The following is an 18,514-nucleotide window of genomic DNA, read 5'->3' on the forward strand; positions in this document are numbered from 1 at the left end:
GATGGGAGGGTGTGTTGTAGCAGTAAGTGAGCTTTAGGCCTAATTCTACTGCTAAGATCATGTTTCTGTGAATTGTAATGTCAGTAATTCTTGTATTTGTTCTAGTTCATGAAGATTTATTTTGTTTAATCATTTCAGTTTATTGTATTATAACATTTCAAGTGTGTGTGTGTGTGTGTGTGTGTGTGTGTGTGTGTTTTGCCTTGAGGGCAGCAGGCCTTTATTGTCACGTTGCTGTAATAACTGTGTATGCCTCACTAATCACAGGCTGCCAGTAATGTGTGTGTGTGTGTGTGTGTGTGTGTGATTCAGCTTTACACTGGTGGAGAATCACACACACACTGCCTCAAATGTTTGAGTACAGTGAGCTTTTTAAAATAAATCTCTCATTAGGGTGAATATTAATAACACTCTAAATGTAGGTATTGTGATCTACACTGAGGAGGTGGAGCTACAGTCTCTCATTAGGGTGGATATTAATAACACTCTAAATGTAGGTATTGTGATATACACTGAGGTGGAGCTACAGTCTCTCATTAGGGTGAATATTAATAACACTCTAAATGTAGGTATTGTGATCTACACTGAGGAGGTGGAGCTACAGTCTCTCATTAGGGTGGATATTAATAACACTCTAAATGTAGGTATTGTGATATACACTGAGGAGGAGCTACAGTCTAAGTGTAGGTATTGGCTAAGTTCATTAGTAAGCTTCAGTAAATTCAAACTCAGCAGTTCTTTGTAAGAGTTCTCACTTAAAATAAATAATCTGCTCACATCACTCCCATTCTCAGGGAGCTGCACTGGCTATCGGCAACATCCCACTTTAAGTTTAAGATTCTACCTTCAAAGCCCTTCATGGTCGGCCTCTGTCTCTTGGGGCGTTTTCACACTAGAGTGTTTTTTTCCGGACCCAGGTCGGTTTGCTCTGAGAGTTCAGAACGTCAGGGTGAAATTCTTCAGTTATCTGGCATCAAAAATCTGGAATTCCCTACCCCATTCTCTGTTGTTCTTTCTGCTGCAAAGCATTGTCTTATAAATGACCTTGGGGTTGTAAAATGCGCTACATAGATATGACTTTTTAAAGGATTACACTTTCTAAGATTGTTCTGAGACTTTTTGGCCTACATTTTTTGGCCTACAATTGATTTGTTTTTGTGAACATTGTATTTGGAGTGGTCCTTTGTAGAAGCGTATCAGTAACACACCATACACAGACTATCAGGGCAGTGGAAGCAGTGAACAATCTGAACAGACTGAGGTAACTATCCTGAATATGTTCTGTTGATGCTCAACCCAAAACCTAACCCGTACTCTGGCCCTAATCTTAACCTCAACCCAAAACCTAAACCTAACCCTGGCCCTAATCCTAACCTCAACCCAAAACCTAATCTTAACCCTGGCCCTATTCCTAGCCTCAACCCAAAACCTAAACCTAACCCTGGCCCTAATCCTAACCTCAACCCAAAACCTAACCCGTACTCTGGCCCTAATCCTAACCTCAACCCAAAACCTAATCTTAACCCTGGCCCTATTCCTAGCCTCAACCCAAAACCTAAACCTAACCCTGGCCCTAATCCTAACCTCAACCCAAAACCTAACCCTAACCCTGGCCCTAATCCTAACCTCAACCCAAAACCTAATCTTAACCCTGGCCCTATTCCTAGCCTCAACCCAAAACCTAAACCTAACCCTGGCCCTAATCCTAACCTCAACCCAAAACCTAACCCTAACGCTGGCCCTAATCCTAACCTCAACCCAAAACCTAAACCTAACCCTGGCCCTAATCCCAACCTCAACCCCAAACCTAACCCTGGCCCTAATCCTCACCTCAACCCAAAACCTAACCCTTACTCTGGCCCTAATCCTTACATTAACTCAAAACCTAAACCTTACTCTGGCCCTAATCCTAACATCAACCCAAAACCTAACCCTGGCCCTAATCCTCACCTCAACCCAAAACCTAACCCTTACTCTGGCCCTAATCCTTACATTAACTCAAAACCTAAACCTTACTCTGGCCCTAATCCTAACATCAACCCAAAACCTAATCTTAACCCTGGCACTAATTCTAACCTCAACCCAAAACCTAACCCTGGCCCTAATCCTCACCTCAGCCCAAAACCTAACCCTAACCCTGGCCCTAATCCTAACCTCAACCCAAAACCTAACCCTGGCCCAAATCCTAACCTCAAGCCCAAACCTAACCCTAGCCCTAATCCTCACCTCAGCCCAAAACCTAACCCTAACCCTGGCCCTAATCCTAACCTCTACCTAAAACGTTATCCTAACCCTGGCCCTAACTCTAAACTCCACCCAAAACTTAACCCTGGCCCAAAACTTCACCCCAACCCAAAAAGGAGAATCTCTCTGGGAAGTTAGGTGTGAGTCTTGGTTTCTGCCAGTGCTTTTCCACGTGTCATTAAGGATGTTATTTTGAGTCTTGGTTCCTCTCAGTACTTTCTTCCTCAGACTCTTTAGGAGGCTCTACTTTTATTTATTATTATTTTTTATTTTATTACACCCCCCCTCCATCATTTTCTCCCCAAATTAGACTGCCAATTACCCAATGCATATGTAATCCCCCCCATTGCATGCGTTGCAATCGTCACCCAACCAGCGCGCCTGAAGGGGAAGGTTTTTTTCCCTACATTTCTGGAGTGTGGCATTACATTATTTCCCATATTTTAAATAATCAGACTAATTAAGCACAGCAGAAAGAGTGTAAAAGGGTGTAAAAATTATTCTTTTAATAATTATTTTCCCCGTATTTTTAACCTTAAACTTCGGTCTTTTTGGCCCGTGGTCAAAAATAAGTGTATGATTGTAAGATCTTTAGGGTAATAGAGTCTCTGTGTGATGCAGACAGGGGCATCATCTGGTTTCTGAGAGTCTGGAGTGCTCTCAGCTGGACTGCAGAGTTTAATCCCTTTCTAATGACCTGCTCTGTCTTTAAGCCTCACTTTACGCTTCTCTCCAGCAGCTCAGAGTTAAGGTGGAGATATCATATACCTGAAACCCAAGAACCGGCTGGAGTGGCCGTGGTAAGCCTGGTCCAGCACTCAGTAAAACTGTCGGCTCTCCGCTTAGCCGGAACTGACCTTCATACTTGGAAACCCAACTCAACAAGTTGAGTTGAAGCACACTAGCCTTCATTTGGATGTGGCAGCAGGAGCAGACTGATCAGCAAGTGTCCAAAAGTATGTAGACATGTAGAGATGTTTCTTTTGAAATGAAGGGTATTTGTAGGGAGTTTGACCCTCTTTACTGCAGTAACAGCCTCTGCTCTTCTGAGAAGACTGTACACTAGAGGTTCTTCCTCAAGCTCTTAGAGATGTTCTGTTGAGCCTTGGTTCCTCTCAGTGGTTCTTCCTCAAGCTCTTAGGGAGATTCTCCTTTCAGCTTTGGTTCTTCTCAATTGTTCTTCCTCAAGCTCTTATGGAGACTCTCCTTTGAGCCTTGGTTCTTCTCAATGGTTCTTCCTCAAGCTCTTATGGAGACTCTCCTTTGAGCCTTGGTTCTTCTCAATGGTTCTTCCTCAAGCTCTCACGGAGACTCTCCTTTGAGCCTTGGTTCTTCTCAAGGGTTCTTCCTCAAGCTCTTAGAGGTGTTCTGTTGAGCCTTGGTTCTTCTCAATGGTTCTTCCTCAAGCTCTTAGGGAGATTCTCCTTTGAGCCTTGGTTCTTCTCAATTGTTCTTCCTCAAGCTCTTATGGAGACTCTCCTTTGAGCCTTGGTTCTTCTCAATGGTTCTTCCTCAAGCTCTTATGGAGACTCTCCTTTGAGCCTTGGTTCTTCTCAATGGTTCTTCCTCAAGCTCTTATGGAGACTCTCCTTTGAGCCTTGGTTCTTCTCAATGGTTCTTCCTCAAGCTCTCACGGAGACTCTCCTTTGAGCCTTGGTTCTTCTCAAGGGTTCTTCCTCAAGCTCTTAGAGGTGTTCTGTTGAGCCTTGGTTCTTCTCAATGGTTCTTCCTCAAGCTCTTAGGGAGATTCTCCTTTGAGCCTTGGTTCTTCTCAATTGTTCTTCCTCAAGCTCTTATGGAGACTCTCCTTTGAGCCTTGGTTCTTCTCAATGGTTCTTCCTCAAGCTCTTATGGAGACTCTCCTTTGAGCCTTGGTTCTTCTCAATGGTTCTTCCTCATGCTCTTAGGGAGATTCTCCTATGAGCCTTGGTTCTTCTCAATGGTTCTTCCTCAAGCTCTCACGGAGACTCTCCTTTGAGCCTTGGTTCTTCTCAAGGGTTCTTCCTCAAGCTCTTAGAGGTGTTCTGTTGAGCCTTGGTTCTTCTCAATGGTTCTTCCTCAAGCTCTTAGGGAGATTCTCCTTTGAGCCTTGGTTCTTCTCAATTGTTCTTCCTCAAGCTCTTATGGAGACTCTCTTTTGAGGCTTGGTTCTTCTCAATGGTTCTTCCTCAAGCTCTTACGGAGACTCTCCTTTGAGGCTTGGTTCTTCTCAATGGTTCTTCCTCAAGCTCTTACGGAGACTCTCCTTTGAGCCTTGGTTCTTCTCAATGGTTCTTCCTCAAGCTCTTAGAGGTGTTCTGTTGAGCCTTGGTTCCTCTCAGTGGTTCTTCCTCTTTTTTGGAGGTTCTCCTTTTTTAGTCTGGGTTCCTGTCATTGTTCCCATATATTCTCTTGGCTCCTCTCAGTAGTTCTTTATTTTTCTGAAAATCTATTTCTGATAAAAGTTCAGAAGCTACGTGTAGAAAGCTGTGAGACGACACTGTAGGTTTTGTATCTCCTGACTGTGTTTTGCCTCCGTTGCCTGGAGATTGTGCTTCCTGGTGGTTCAGTTGCCTGGCCATCATGCTGGCCAGTAGAGTTCCGGTTGCTTAGCGCCTGTGCAGTCTGTTGTTTCTGTAGCCTACTGCCCACGCTCACTGCAGGACTCTTCCCAACGCAAAACACTCCAAGCTGTGCTCATGGGCATGGATGGAGATCCTGCTGAATAAGCAGAAGAGACTAGGGAGGTGGAGGGGATCTGAGGATGCCTCTTTAGGATGGTAGCTCCTGCAGACTGCAGCCTTTTTTTAAAAGCAGCCTTTTTTAACTACTGACGTTTTTACAGACACGCCTTCTTTGTTCAACAGGGGACATTTTATTTCAAATGACACTTGTGCTGTTTTAAACCTGGCGAGTGCGCCCCCTAGTGGCTAAAAAATTCAGTTATGCTGTGTCTTTAATTCTGCCTCAATTTGCTGATGAAATAGAGGGTATTACTTACCTCTGTCACTTAGCGGTGGGTGACAACCTTCCTAATGTTGATGCCCCCATTCAGGGCAGTAGCATTGGACGAAGCATGAAGCATGAAGCCCTAATCGATCAGGAGAAGAGGTACATGGGGAGGTGGAGTGATAGTAATTTTACTACAGTCTGTCAAATTTATGACCATGGTTTAGTCAGCAGCTGTATGTAGGTTCTGAACGACCCGGGTATCTGTGCCATGCACAACGACACTACATTCCTTAAGTGCCTCCATACTTGAGAAAAGCTGGAAATTTTACCCACGTGTTGATTCGCACAGGATTCATTCACATTCACACAGTCTGAAAAAATGACTGACATGACGCATTCAGACAGGACTGAAGTCACTGAGAAACCGATGGGTAATAGTTACATTACCCAAGTCCCTGAAACGCCTCCGTCACTAACAGCACTACACTCACGCGTGACGGCAAGAGATGCCTAAAATCCGATCTGACCGTTCACACTAATGTCTCATGCCCACGAATCAGAAATATATCCGATCTAGTTCCACATATGACTCGAGTGACTCACACCTGATTTGAAAAGATCGGATTTGACATGTTTACACAGCTTGGACTGGTTGAATATATGTAAATATACTGGTCAATTTTTTTTTAACTCTCACTCTTTCTGTCTCCCTCCCTCTCTCTCTCTCTCTTTCTTTCTGTCTCTCTCTCTCTCTCTCTTTCTTTCTGTCTCTCTCTCTCTCTCTCTCTTTCTTTCTGTCTCTCTCTCTCTCTCTTTCTTTCTGTCTCTCTCTCTCTCTCTTTCTTTCTGTCTCTCTCTCTCTCTCTCCCTCTCACTTCTCTCTCTCTCTCTCTCTTTCTCTATCTATCTGTCTCTCTCTCTCTCTTTCTCTCTCGCTCTCTTTCTTTCTCTATTTATCTGTCTCTCCCTCTCACTTCTCTCTCTCTCTCCCTCTCACTTCTCTCTCTCTCCCTCTCACTTCTCTCACTTCTCTCTCTCTCTCTCTTTTTCTTTCTCTATCTGTCTCTTTCTCTTTCTCTCTCTCTCTCTCTCTCTCACTCTTTCTTTCTTTCTGTCTCTCTCTCTCTCTCTCTCTCTCTCTCTCGCTCCCTTTCTTTCTCTCTCTATCTCTCTCACTCATTTTTTCTTTCTGTTTCTCCCCCCTCTCTCTCTCACCCTGTCGTTCTCTCTTTCTCACTCTTTCTTTTCTTTATTTCTCTCTCTCTCTCTCTCTCTCTCTCTCTCTCAGGGGCGTGTGTGTAGTTTCTCTCTCCTCCCCTCCTCGTCGTCTCCTGGAGTTCAGAGACACCATTCTGCTGCTCCGAGTAACATCATCACCATCACGCACACTCACCACAAATCACCTGCAGCCGCGCGACGCAGCAAGACCCCCTACCCACACACACTGCTGGAGGTTAAAGAGGTCAGTGCACACACACACACACACACACACACACACACAGACCACTCAAAACTAGCTTTCACTTGTTGCTGGTTTTGAGCTGCACGAGAAACTTACAGCTTTGAACACAACCAGGCACACACCAAGTGGTTGCTAAGGTTTCGCTAGGTAGTTGCTAGGGGGCAGTCCCAGGTAATTGCTATGCTGTTCCAGGTGGTTGCAACACAATTGTTGTGCCACAGCTGAGTGGTTGATGAGGTATACCAGGGGGTTGCTAATTGGTTGCTATGCTGTTCCAAGTTGTGTGCTATGCTGGTACTAATTAGTTGCTAAGGTATACCAGGCAGTTGCTGTGAGGTTGCTAAGTGGTTGATATACTTTTCCAAGGTAATTGCTATGCTGTTACTAACAGTTGTTAGGATGTCCCTGATTGATTTTGGCTTAAATGTTGTTTACTGTAGTGCCAGGTAGTTGCTGTGCTATGCTGTTACAAATCAGTTGCTAAGGTACACCCGGGGGTTGCTGTGGGGTTGCTAAGTGGTTGCCATGATGTTCCAAGTTGTGTGATATGCTGTTACTAATCAGTTGATAAGGTATATCAGGTGGTTACTGCGGGGTTGCAAAGTGGTTGCTTTCCTGTTCCAAGTTGTGTGCTATGCGGTTACTAATCAGTTGCTAAGATATATGAGGTGGTTGCTGTGGGGTTGCTAAGAGGTTGCTATGCTGTTCCAGAATGTGTGCTATGCTGTTAGTAATCAGTTCCTAAAGTATGCTAGGTGGTTGCTATGATGTTCCAAGTTGTGTGCCATGCTGTTTCTAATCAGTTGCTATGGTATACCAGGGGGTACTGTGGGGTTGCTAAGTGGTTGCTATGATGTTCCAAGTTGTGTGCCATGCTGTTCCAGGTTGTGTGCCATACTGTTACTAATCAGTTGCTATGGTATACCAGGGGGTTGCTGTGGGGTTGCTAAGTGGTTGCTATGATGTTCTAAGTTGTGTGCCATACTGTTCCAGGTTGTGTGCCATGCTGTTACTCATCAGTTGCTAAGGTATACCAGGGGGTTGCTGTGGGGTTGAGAACTGAATTTCCCCACTGTGGGACTAATAAAGGATTATCTTATCTTAAGTGGTTGCTATGCTGTTCAGAGTTGTGTGCCATGCTATTACTAATCAGTTGCTAAGATATACCAGGGGGTTACTGTGGGGTTGCTAAGTGGTCGCTATCCTGTTCAGAGTTGCATGCCATGCTGTTACTAATCAGTTGCTAAGGTATACCAGGGGGTTGCTGTGGGGTTGCTAAGTGGTTGCTATGCTGTTCAGAGTTGTATGCCATGCTGTTACTACTCAGTTGCTTAGGTATACCAGGGGGTTACTGTGGGGTTGCTAAGTGGTCGCTATGCTGTTCAGAGTTGTATGCCATGCTGTTACTACTCAGTTGCTTAGGTATACCAGGGGGTTACTGTGGGGTTGCTAAGTGGTTGCTATGCTGTTCAGAGTTGTATGCCATGCTGTTACTACTCAGTTGCTTAGGTATACCAGGGGGTTGCTGTGGGGTTGCTAAGTGGTCGCTATGCTGTTCAGAGTTGTATGCCATGCTGTTACTAATCAGTTGCTTAGGTATACCAGGGGGTTGCTGTGGGGTTGCTAAGTGGTTGCTGCGCTTTTATGGTATTCCAGTATGATAATTGAGTCCAGCAACCCGTTAGATCACATTGGCCAGTTTGTGCTAACATCAGATTTACCAGAACTCTGCACAGAGTGTCCCAACAGCACAACACCACATGACCAACGATAGTATGATTAACTAGCTAGTTGCCTGACGGGCCACAGAAATGTCCTGCAGATGGTCTCTACCCAACCAAGACTGTCAATCACTTCATTGTGTCATCACTTCAAGTGTAACCCAGCCTTCTTACAATTTCACAGGATACAGGTATATGGGCCTGATATGGGCCAGTATTAGCACAGGGAGAACTGCTGGAATTAGACACTGGGGAGGGAAAGACAGTTTAGAGGAGGAAGATGAGATGGAAAATGGGCGGGGCTGTCTTGTCATTGAAACATATGGGGAAGGGCGGAGCTACACGTCAAACTGCAACCAGCCAGCAGAGGCGCTAGACCTGTGGTTGCACTGTCCATACTGTCCTACATGTTATGTCCTACAATATAATGTATTGGCATCGCTAACATTTTGATTGGATGTTATCGGATCAGACCAGAAAGGTTTACCATGAACCTTTGCTCATAATACTCACAAATACTCACAAAGCTCTCTGCTCTCATGAGTGTGGAATGAAACGTAGGCTTACCAGGTCTCTGTTGACGTTACGTAAACTGTGCTCAGCTGTGTTTTGATGAGCCTGACACCTTAAGCGCCGGCACCTTAAGCAGCTCATCCCAGTCCATATGGATGCGCTCAGTGTGCCAGTCGAGCTTGAGTGGGCTCTGCAGCTCTGTCTTTTTATGGCGCTGCTGGGAGGGAGGAAGAGGTTTTCAGGGCAGACTTTGTTGTGGAGCTCAGCTGCACCAGTTCTGTCAGCCTTCCAGAATGCAAACCCTTATTTCTACAATAAACCTGTTGTGGATTAGGAGGCAGCAGGCAGGGAACTCAGTACTCAGTTTTCTGAGGGAACTGTGGAGTACTCTAGAGTATTGTGCTGTATTATAGAATTGTAGGGTTACTGCAGCATCGTGGAATTACAAAGCTCTACCCTGTAGCATTCCCTAAGTTACTATAGAGTACCATGGGGTACTAAATACTGAAAATTCCCATATTTGGGGTGCTGCAGTAAGAAAGTGTGACACTAAGGCCACTGTATATTATAGAGCTGAGTGTTATAGCACTGTGGCGTGCTATGTGGTACCTTAGATTACCACAGAATACTGTAGGGTACTGTAGAATAAAATAGGGTAGAGTACCGTAGGGTACTGCAAATTTCTGTATTGTATTGTACTGTACAGCATAGGGTACCACAGAGTCGTCTCTACTTCTAGATGGGGTGCCAGGGACGACCGTCGGGTACCACTAAGTACTGAAGGTTACCTTAAGGTACTGTAAGGCGTGCTTAACGCTACTACAGGACAGCATTATTGTATTGAGTACAATGCAGTATTCTAAGGCACTGTATAGTACCATAAGGTACTAGACATTATAGTTGGGTACTGTACAGTATAGAGTACCCCAGAGTCCTCTCTGATTCTGTAGAATAGCTGGGGTACCATTGTGTACTGTAGGGTAATACAATTTACTATAGGGTCCTGCAGATTTCTACCTTACCCTACCCTAGATTACCACAGAATACTGTAGGGTACTGTAGAATAAAATAGGGTAGAGTACCGTAGGGTACTGCAAATTTCTGTATTGTACTGTACTGTACTGCATAGGGTACCACAGAGTCGTCTCTACTTCTAGATGGGGTGCCAGGGACGACCGTCGGGTACCACTAAGTACTGAAGGTTACCTTAAGGTACTGTAGGGCGTGCTTAATGGTACTACAGGACAGCATTATTGTATTGAGTACAATGCAGTATTCTAAGGCACTGTATAGTACCATAAGGTACTAGACATTATAGTTGGGAGCTTTCGGCTGACAATTATATAAAATCATCACGTTAGTCTTTGTAAGCCCAAAGGTGCTTGGTTTTTGTATCTTAGAATGAACACATCAGCATAATGACACTAAACTTAATGGCAGGCATGTGTAGCATCTGGTGTAGCCTTTGGTTTTGCAGTTCTGTTATACCTGTGACTTTCAACCGAAGATACCGAAGATTCATTGAAAAACAAAAAACTCTGGAGGGACATCACCTCACTGCTTTGAGTGTCATGCCAGATTACCTGGCCTGTTTTATTTCAGTGCCCAGAGCAAGTGTGGGATATCAGATCAGTTACGTTTCACCTACTTTCTGCTCAGTGGGTCACATAACAATATATTGTGTCTCCAGTTCAGCAAAGCCTACATAACCATGGACTCTCAAACCAGAGAATCTTTTAGTAGGCTCTGAACCCCATGTAGAAATTGGGGCCCTCTTTGTACATACACTCATCAGCCGTAACATTAGCACCACTGACAGGTGAAGTTAAAAGCAGGACTGTGATAGCTAGACAACTAGGCCAGAACATCTCCAAAACACTGGGAAGGTCTTGTGGAAGGTCTTGTGGTATGTCAGGAAAGGACAACTGGTGAACTGGTGACATGGCCATAGGTGCCCAAGGCTCATTGATGAGATCCATTGAGGCCCCACCTCCCTACTTGCAGGACATAAAGGATCTGCTGCTAGTGTCTTGGTCCTGGATACCACAGGACACCTTCAGAGGTCTTGTGGAGTCCATGCCTCGAATGTTTAGATCTGTTGTGGCGGGACAAGGGGGGCCTACTCACAAAGCTGGTGGTACTAATGTTGTGGCTGATCATTATAGTTCATCCACTTTGAAAAAAAAAATGCTCACTTGTTTCTTGGCCAGCAGTCTGTTGTTAATTCATCGTTGGTTCAAGTGTGAGATCTAGCAAACTTAATACACTGCTTAGCCTCAAGCTGCATACATTTTCTGTACAGTTCAGAGACAACGTCTTTATTAAAAGATAAATATTACCTGCACAAAAAGATGAAGATCTGAAGATAAAGATAACCATCATCTGACCACCTAAGCCAATAAAGATATGCGGTGTCTGGAGGTGGGTATAACCACCATTTGCTGGTGAGGATATCCAGCATTTGGAAATGAAGATACCCAACATCTGGAGGTGATAATACTCAGCATCTGGAGATGGAGATATGCAGCATCGGGTTGTGAAGATACCCACGGTCATATTGCAAAGATACACAGTGTCTGGAGATTGAAATAACCAAACGTATGGATGACTACTCCCAGCGTCAGGAGATGAAAATACGCAGTGTCTGGAGATGTTGGGTGATGGAGATACTCAGTGTCTCCTGATGGAGATACTCAGTGTCTCCTGATGGAGATACCCAGTGTCTCCTGATGGAGATACCCAGTGTCTCCTGATTGAGATGTGTCTAGGGATGAAGACACCCAGCATTTGGAGATGACCATACTCAGCGTCTGGAGATGAAAATACCCACTATCTGGAGATGCTTGTTGATGAAGATGCTCAGCATATGGATATGACTATACTCAACATCTGGAGATAAAAATATGCAGTGTCCGGTGATGAAGAAACCCAGGGTTGGGAAGCAAGAGTATTCAGTGTTTTAGAGATGAAAATACCCAATCTCTGGAGATGCTGGGTGATAAAGACACTCAGCATCTGGAGATAAAGATATGCATTGTCCGGTGATGAAGATACCCAGGGTTGGGTAGCAAAAATGCTCAATGTCTCCTTATGAAGATACCCAGCATTTGAAAATGGAGATACTGCAACATCTGGAAATAAAGATATACAACATCTGAAGATTAAAATATGCAGTGTCAGGTGATGAAGATATCCAGATATTTAGTGTCTAGAGATGAAAATATCCAATGCCTGGAGACGCTGGGTGATTAAAATACTCAGCATCTGGAGATGATCATACTCAGCATCTGGAGATGGAGATATGCAGTGTCAGTTGATGAATATCCAGGGTTGGGTAGTAAAAGTACTCAATGTCTCCAGATGAAGATACCCAGTGTCTAGAGATGAAAATACTCAACATCTGGAGATAAAGATTCACAACATCTGGAGTTGACTATGCTAAGCATCTTCAGATGGAAATATGCAGTGCCCGGTGATGAAGATACCAAGGGTTAGGTAGTAAAGATACCCAGATCCTAGAGATGACGATACCTAGCATCTGGAAACGAAAATACCCAATGTCTGGAGATGCTGGGTGATGAAGATACTCATTGTCTCCTCATGGAGATACCCAGCGTCTAGGGATGAAGACACCCAGCATTTGAAGATGGAGATACTCAACATCTGGAGATGACTATACCCTGAATCCGGTGATGGAGAGACGCAGTGTCAGGTGATGAAGATATCCAGGCGTGAATAGTAAATATATTTAGTGTCTGGAGATGAAGATACCTATGCCTGGAGATGACAATACCCAACATCTGGAGATGAAAATATGCAGTGTCTTGAGATGCTGGGTAATGAAGGTACTCAACATCTGGAGATGACTATACTTAGCATCTGGAGATGGAGATATGCAGTGTCAGTTGATTAAGATGTCCAGGGTTGAGTAATAAAAGTACTCAGTGTCTGGATACGATGATAACCAGTGTTCTAGTGATGAAAATACCCAACATCTGGAGATGCTGGGTGATGAAGATACTCAACATCTGGAGATGACTATACTCAGCATCTGGAGATGGAGATATGCAATGTCTGAAGATGGTGGGTAATGAAGGTACTCAACATCTGGAGATGACTATACTCAGAATCTGGCGATGGAGATATGTAGCATCATGTGATGAAGATATCCAGGGTTGGTAGGAAAGGTATTTAGTGTCTGGACATGAAGATACCTATGCCTGGAGTTGACAATACCCAGCATCTGGAGATGAAAATACACAATGTCTGAAGATGCTGGGTAATGAAGGTGCTCAACATCTGGAGATGACTATACTCAGAATCTGGTGATGGAGATATGTAGCATCATGTGATGAAGATATCCAGGGTTGGTAGGAAAGGTATTTAGTGTCTGGACATGAAGATACCTATGCCTGGAGATGACAATACCCAGCATCTGGAGATGAAAATACACAATGTCTGAAGATGCTGGGTAATGAAGGTACTCAACATCTGTAGATGACTATACTCAGCATCTAGAGATGGAGATATGCAGTGTCAGTTGATGGAGATACCCAGGGTCGAATAGTAAGAGTACTCAGTGTCTGGAGATGATGATAACCAGTGTTCTGGAGATGAAAATACCCAACATCTGGAGATGCTGGGTGATGAAGATACTCAGCATCTGTAGATGACTATACTCAGCATCTGTAGATGACTATACTCACCATCTGGAGATGGAGATACGCAGTGTCAGTTGATGGAGATACCCAGGGTTTGGTACTCAGGTACTTAGTGTCTGGAGATGGAGATACTCAACATCTGGAGATAAAGATATTAGGCTGATTAATTAACAAGGTTAGGCTGCCTGTGTAGTATTTAGAGAGGGTACTACTGATTCATCTGCTACAGACAGATATAATCTAGTCAGTTAATCTTAACCTAAAAGAAAAGTTCAGCGATCTTCCTAAGATTGCATTTGATGTTGGGAAGCGCGGCTGATTGATACTGCTGTTACTTATCAGCTAAAACAAGCCCTAAATAATGAAGTTCAGTTTTTCAGCCTTTCAGAAAAACACAGCATAACCCCCCTCCCCACCCCCCCACAGTGATTTCCAGCACACACACTTGCTCACACTCACCACTGTCACCACAGTCTCTACCTTTACCCCGGTGACTCATGCATCAGTGTGTATCTGTGGGGACACAGAAGCACTCTCACAGATGAAAGACCTGTATGTGTGTGTGTGAGTGTGTGTGAGTGTGTGTGAGTGTGTGTGAGTGTGTGTGAGTGTGTGTGTGTGTGTGTGTGTAAGGACGGTAGAGGATCTGAATGTTCTGATGAAGTTTCAGAGCCAATTAAATGTTAAGTTCAAGCTTTCTTTAGTCACGACTAAATCTGCATTCAGACAGCAGATGGTGTGTGTATGTGTGTGTGTATGTGTGTGTGTGTGTGTGTGTGTGTATGTGTGTGTGTGTGTTTTTAGAGCAGACTGTAGTGCTCAGATTAATTTAGCTTTTTATGTACTTGAGGAGAGATGTGTGTGCTGATATCTGCTGTGGAGTAGAAGTATGAATGGATTCTGTGTGAGCTCCTGTGTGAGCTGGCTTTCCTTAGCTGTCTTCTGTAGGAAGCCCTTTAAATAGAACTGAACTGAATTCAGTCCGGACTGGAAAAAGTGTGAGTTGCTAACAAGTACTGGAGTTATGTACATTTACATTTACATTTAAGGCATTTAGCAGACGCTCTTCTCCAGAGTGACTTACAAAAGTGCTTCACTATTTACCCAAGAAAAACCTCAGCTAGTTTAAATAGACTAATAATCTAAAGATCCTCTAAGTTTAGACTCTACTAAACACAAGTCAGTAAGGAGACCACTCTGCTATTAGCCCAAGTACTCTCAGAAGAGGTGGGTCTTCAGTCTGAAGACAGAGAGAGACTCTACTGTTCGGACACCCAGGGGAAGTTAGTTCCACCACTTCGGTGCAGGACAGAAAAAAGTCTGGACGCTTGTCTTCTGTGGATTTTGAGGGAAGGCAGGTCGAGCCGAGCCGTACTTGAAGCTGGAAGGGCTCTTGGTGCAGATCAGCTTTTGACCATTGCCATCAAGTACAGAGGGGCTGGTCCGTTCTGGGCTTTGAGCAGAGCAGTTTCTGTACGCTTTAGGGACGGACCTCCAGGGTTTGCATCAATGAGCATTAGGTGCCCATGACCCGCCGGTTCACTGATTGTGCTTAGACCACGTTTGGTAGGTACTGACTGCTGTATACTGGGAACACCCCAGTCAAATATGCCTCAGATTCTTACACTTGCCTATTTTTCCATCACTACCTCAGAAGAAGCCAACTTCAGACTCCAGACATGTCTTAGCACTTTGTTGGACACGGTGTTCCCTCCCTTTCAACTTCTTTGTATCGTCTTTTTACCTGCAGGTGATGTCCCAGGCCGAGGCCAGGCAGAAGACCCTGGTCCAATCCATAGATGGTTTGCCCCGCAGAGGTTCAGTGTCGTGTCTGGATCAGGACCTTCTGCTGCTCAAAGCCACTTCAGCTGCCACCCTCAGCTGTCTGGGAGAGTGTCTGAGCATTCTGCAGCACAGCCACGCCCACAGTCAAGCCCCAACCTCTGGTGAGTCCAACACGGACGCCCTAAAGACTCCGGGCCTCCAGAGGACCCCGGTCAGCCCCGAATGCGAGGCTGAGAAAGGCCTGGGTGAGGTAGACTGTGGCCCTTGCCCATACATCACTGGCCCCGTGCAACTCAACATGTGCAACAAGTGTTGCTGAAGGGGTTGTTTGTTTGTTTGTTTGTTTTTTGATGATTGTTGCATGTTTATAAGGGTGTAAATCTCCACAATGATCTGATCTTCCAATTCTTTAGGAAACGACTCGATGATATTTTCAAATCCGTTACAGTTCGAATTGTTTATTTTGATACAATTCAGAGTTATTTAAATATATCCATTAAATACTCTCTGTAAGGGATTTGTATTGTTGAGTGGTAATACTTCAGTATAGAGGGACACTGTAATTGCGATGCCCTGTTTAAGCCTTAACAAGCCTGTAGTTGATAATGAACTAGCTACGTAATACTACGCTTGGAGGCAATTGGGGCCTCTATGGATCACCGGTTGTCTTTTCTTTGAGCACATTTGGTAGGTACTGACCACTGCATACCAGGAAGACCCCACAAGACCTGCCTGATGTTTTGGACATGCTGTGACCCAGTCGTCTAGCTGTCACAGTTTGGTTCTTGTTAAAGGATACTTGCTGTTAAACTGTTCACTAGCTGCCTGATATGTCCACCCTTTTGACAGGGGCCACGGTAGATGAAGATAATCAGTGTTTTTCACATCACCTGTCAGCGGTGCTAATGTTATGGCTGATTATTGTATAGTACTCATTAATCTATATCAGGCCGGTTACTACTAATGACCTTGCTGCGTACATTCTCATAGTGGTACATATGATACATATGGTACATATGGTTCTTGTAATACCATAGGAGAACCACTTAAGGGTCCATAAAGAACCATGTTTGAAATAAATGGGTACGTGTGATCTTTTTAAAGGTCTAAGGAAGCATTACTTGATGGAAAGTCCCACTGGACTTTTACAGACATGAATCTTCATGGAATCAAAAGTGGTTCTGGTTTAATATGTTTAGTGGGTGGGGGGGTGTTAGTGTAGAAGACATTCATATCGTCACAGTAGCTGTGTACAAAACTGTGCCCTATTCACTATATAGTTCACTACTTTGGAGTGGTGTCCAAAATTATAGTGCAGAAATTTCAGTGCATTATAAAAGTCCCACAATGCACCAAAATAAGTAGTGTACAAACGATGTACCCTCCCTATGCGACAGGGAATCCCTCAAATTAATTGCTTTTTGGAGGAGCTCACGCATTAACAAGGTGTCTACACAACCTTAATTTTGTTTCTAATTAAGGAGCCATTCAGAGCTGGACTTGCTTGTGTGCTTCGTATCATTGTCCTGCTGCATAGCCCAACTGCACTTGAGCTTTTGGTGAGGAACTGATAGGCAAACATTCTCCTTCAGGATTTTCCGATAGAGAGCAAAATTCATGGTACCATCAATTATGAGAAGTCGTCCAGGTCCTGCAGAAGCGAAGTAGCACTGGACAGTTGCTTGTGTAATTGGACTCAAGGGGGAGGGGTCATGTAGATGTTATTAGGGTTTTTGTCTCCTTTTGGGTCAGCAGCACAGTTTGTGCCCACTTATCCCCTCTATTTACTGCTGATAAAGGATAACGTAGTCATGAGCAGGCAGGAGTTACAAACTACTGGCTTAATAAGGCTTAATAAGGGCTTTACAGGAGGTTGGTTATTTAGGGAATGATTCAGTGCAACACGAAAGTTCATGCTTTCAGTTTAACTTAATTATTTTCATACGAATCAGGATTATTTTTAATAATACACAGAACACTCCAGCATGACTGAAATACTGCAAGTGTAAGTATTGTTTTTATTGAGAAATGTGTCAAATAAAAACAATACACTGGGCTTTTTCACATTGGAAATGGCTGCACAGTGTTTTTGGGTGCATATAAAGAGCTAAATGGACTTAACTGCAGCTGACTGATTGGCCTTCTGAAACCAATGCAGTTGAATTTCCACCCTCAGACCGATGCATCACAGTGAATCGATGCATCTTCACACCCCTCTACATGTTGTTTTTTTGGTTGGGTACTTACTGTGGTATTTGTTGTTGTTGTAATTTTCTCATTTGTGAGTGTTTTCAGTCTTTTGTATTGTTTTGTTGTTGTTGTTTGTTTTGTCTTCCATAATGTACTATTTCTACTCAACACCCGATGTGCTGTGTGAAAGAAAGGGCTAGATATCTCACAGCCTGTCAGTGCATGTGAGCGGAGTGTGTGTGTGTGTGTGTATGTGAAAGTACATTAATCTACTGCACTTCGTTTCCTATGCTGGAGTTACCACATGCCAAAGAACACACAGTGGTGCCTGCTCATTCCTGTCATTAACACAGAAAAATGGATCCAATAAAACATCTCAAAGTTAAACCTGACGTTGCTTTAGCTGCTTCTCTATGGACAAGCCCACTAGTCCCACTAAATCACCAAAGCATTCTCAGAGGAGTTATTAATCACTCAGTGCTGGATTTATTATAAGAGGAAACTAAACAGAAAGCTTCACACTTTATTTGAAGGATATCTGCAAATGGACTGTATAACACATTAATAACTGTTCATTGCATATTCATGCAGGAGTTATGAAAGTTAATTGAAGTGTGGCTCATATCTACAAACCTAAATATACAGAAAACTCGAAAGGTAAAGTAACTACCCATCAACACTGCATTACCGCTAAATTAAGTGTACATTTCATTCAGCATGAAGGTAAAGGATGTAAAATGGCACATTTGCAGGTAATAGCTCAATCAAGTAGCTCAAACCAGTAATCACAGGTTATTGTCTTTAACAAACATAAACATTGTTTGGTTTTACTGGTTATTAAATTTTAGTAGTGTGGTACACTTTTTAACAGTGTAGTAATACATAATAGTAGTATATAATGCTAAACTGTGTATAAAAGCACTCATTATAAAGCTTATTATTTATATTATAAATATGATAAAATTGTTCTATTGGTTATCAGTCACAATTCAGATAAGATGTGAATT

The 18,514-nt window shown here is 43.7% G+C and overlaps 1 protein-coding gene across 2 annotated transcripts in view; it reads left to right on the plus strand.

Moving 5' to 3' along the window:
- The window catches only part of osbpl10a (oxysterol binding protein-like 10a), an 85,945-nt gene that overhangs the window by 39,473 nt on the left and 27,958 nt on the right, over positions 1–18,514 (plus strand). For both annotated transcript variants that reach the window (XM_072674239.1, XM_072674241.1), the window contains exons 5-6: positions 6,464–6,637; positions 15,283–15,478. In XM_072674239.1, the coding sequence (XP_072530340.1) occupies positions 6,464–6,637; positions 15,283–15,478 (370 nt within the window). The remainder of the gene's footprint in view (positions 1–6,463; positions 6,638–15,282; positions 15,479–18,514) is intronic.

This window comes from Salminus brasiliensis, chromosome 2 (assembly GCF_030463535.1).
Source record: "Salminus brasiliensis chromosome 2, fSalBra1.hap2, whole genome shotgun sequence".
Classification (NCBI taxonomy): Eukaryota; Metazoa; Chordata; class Actinopteri; order Characiformes; family Bryconidae; genus Salminus; species Salminus brasiliensis.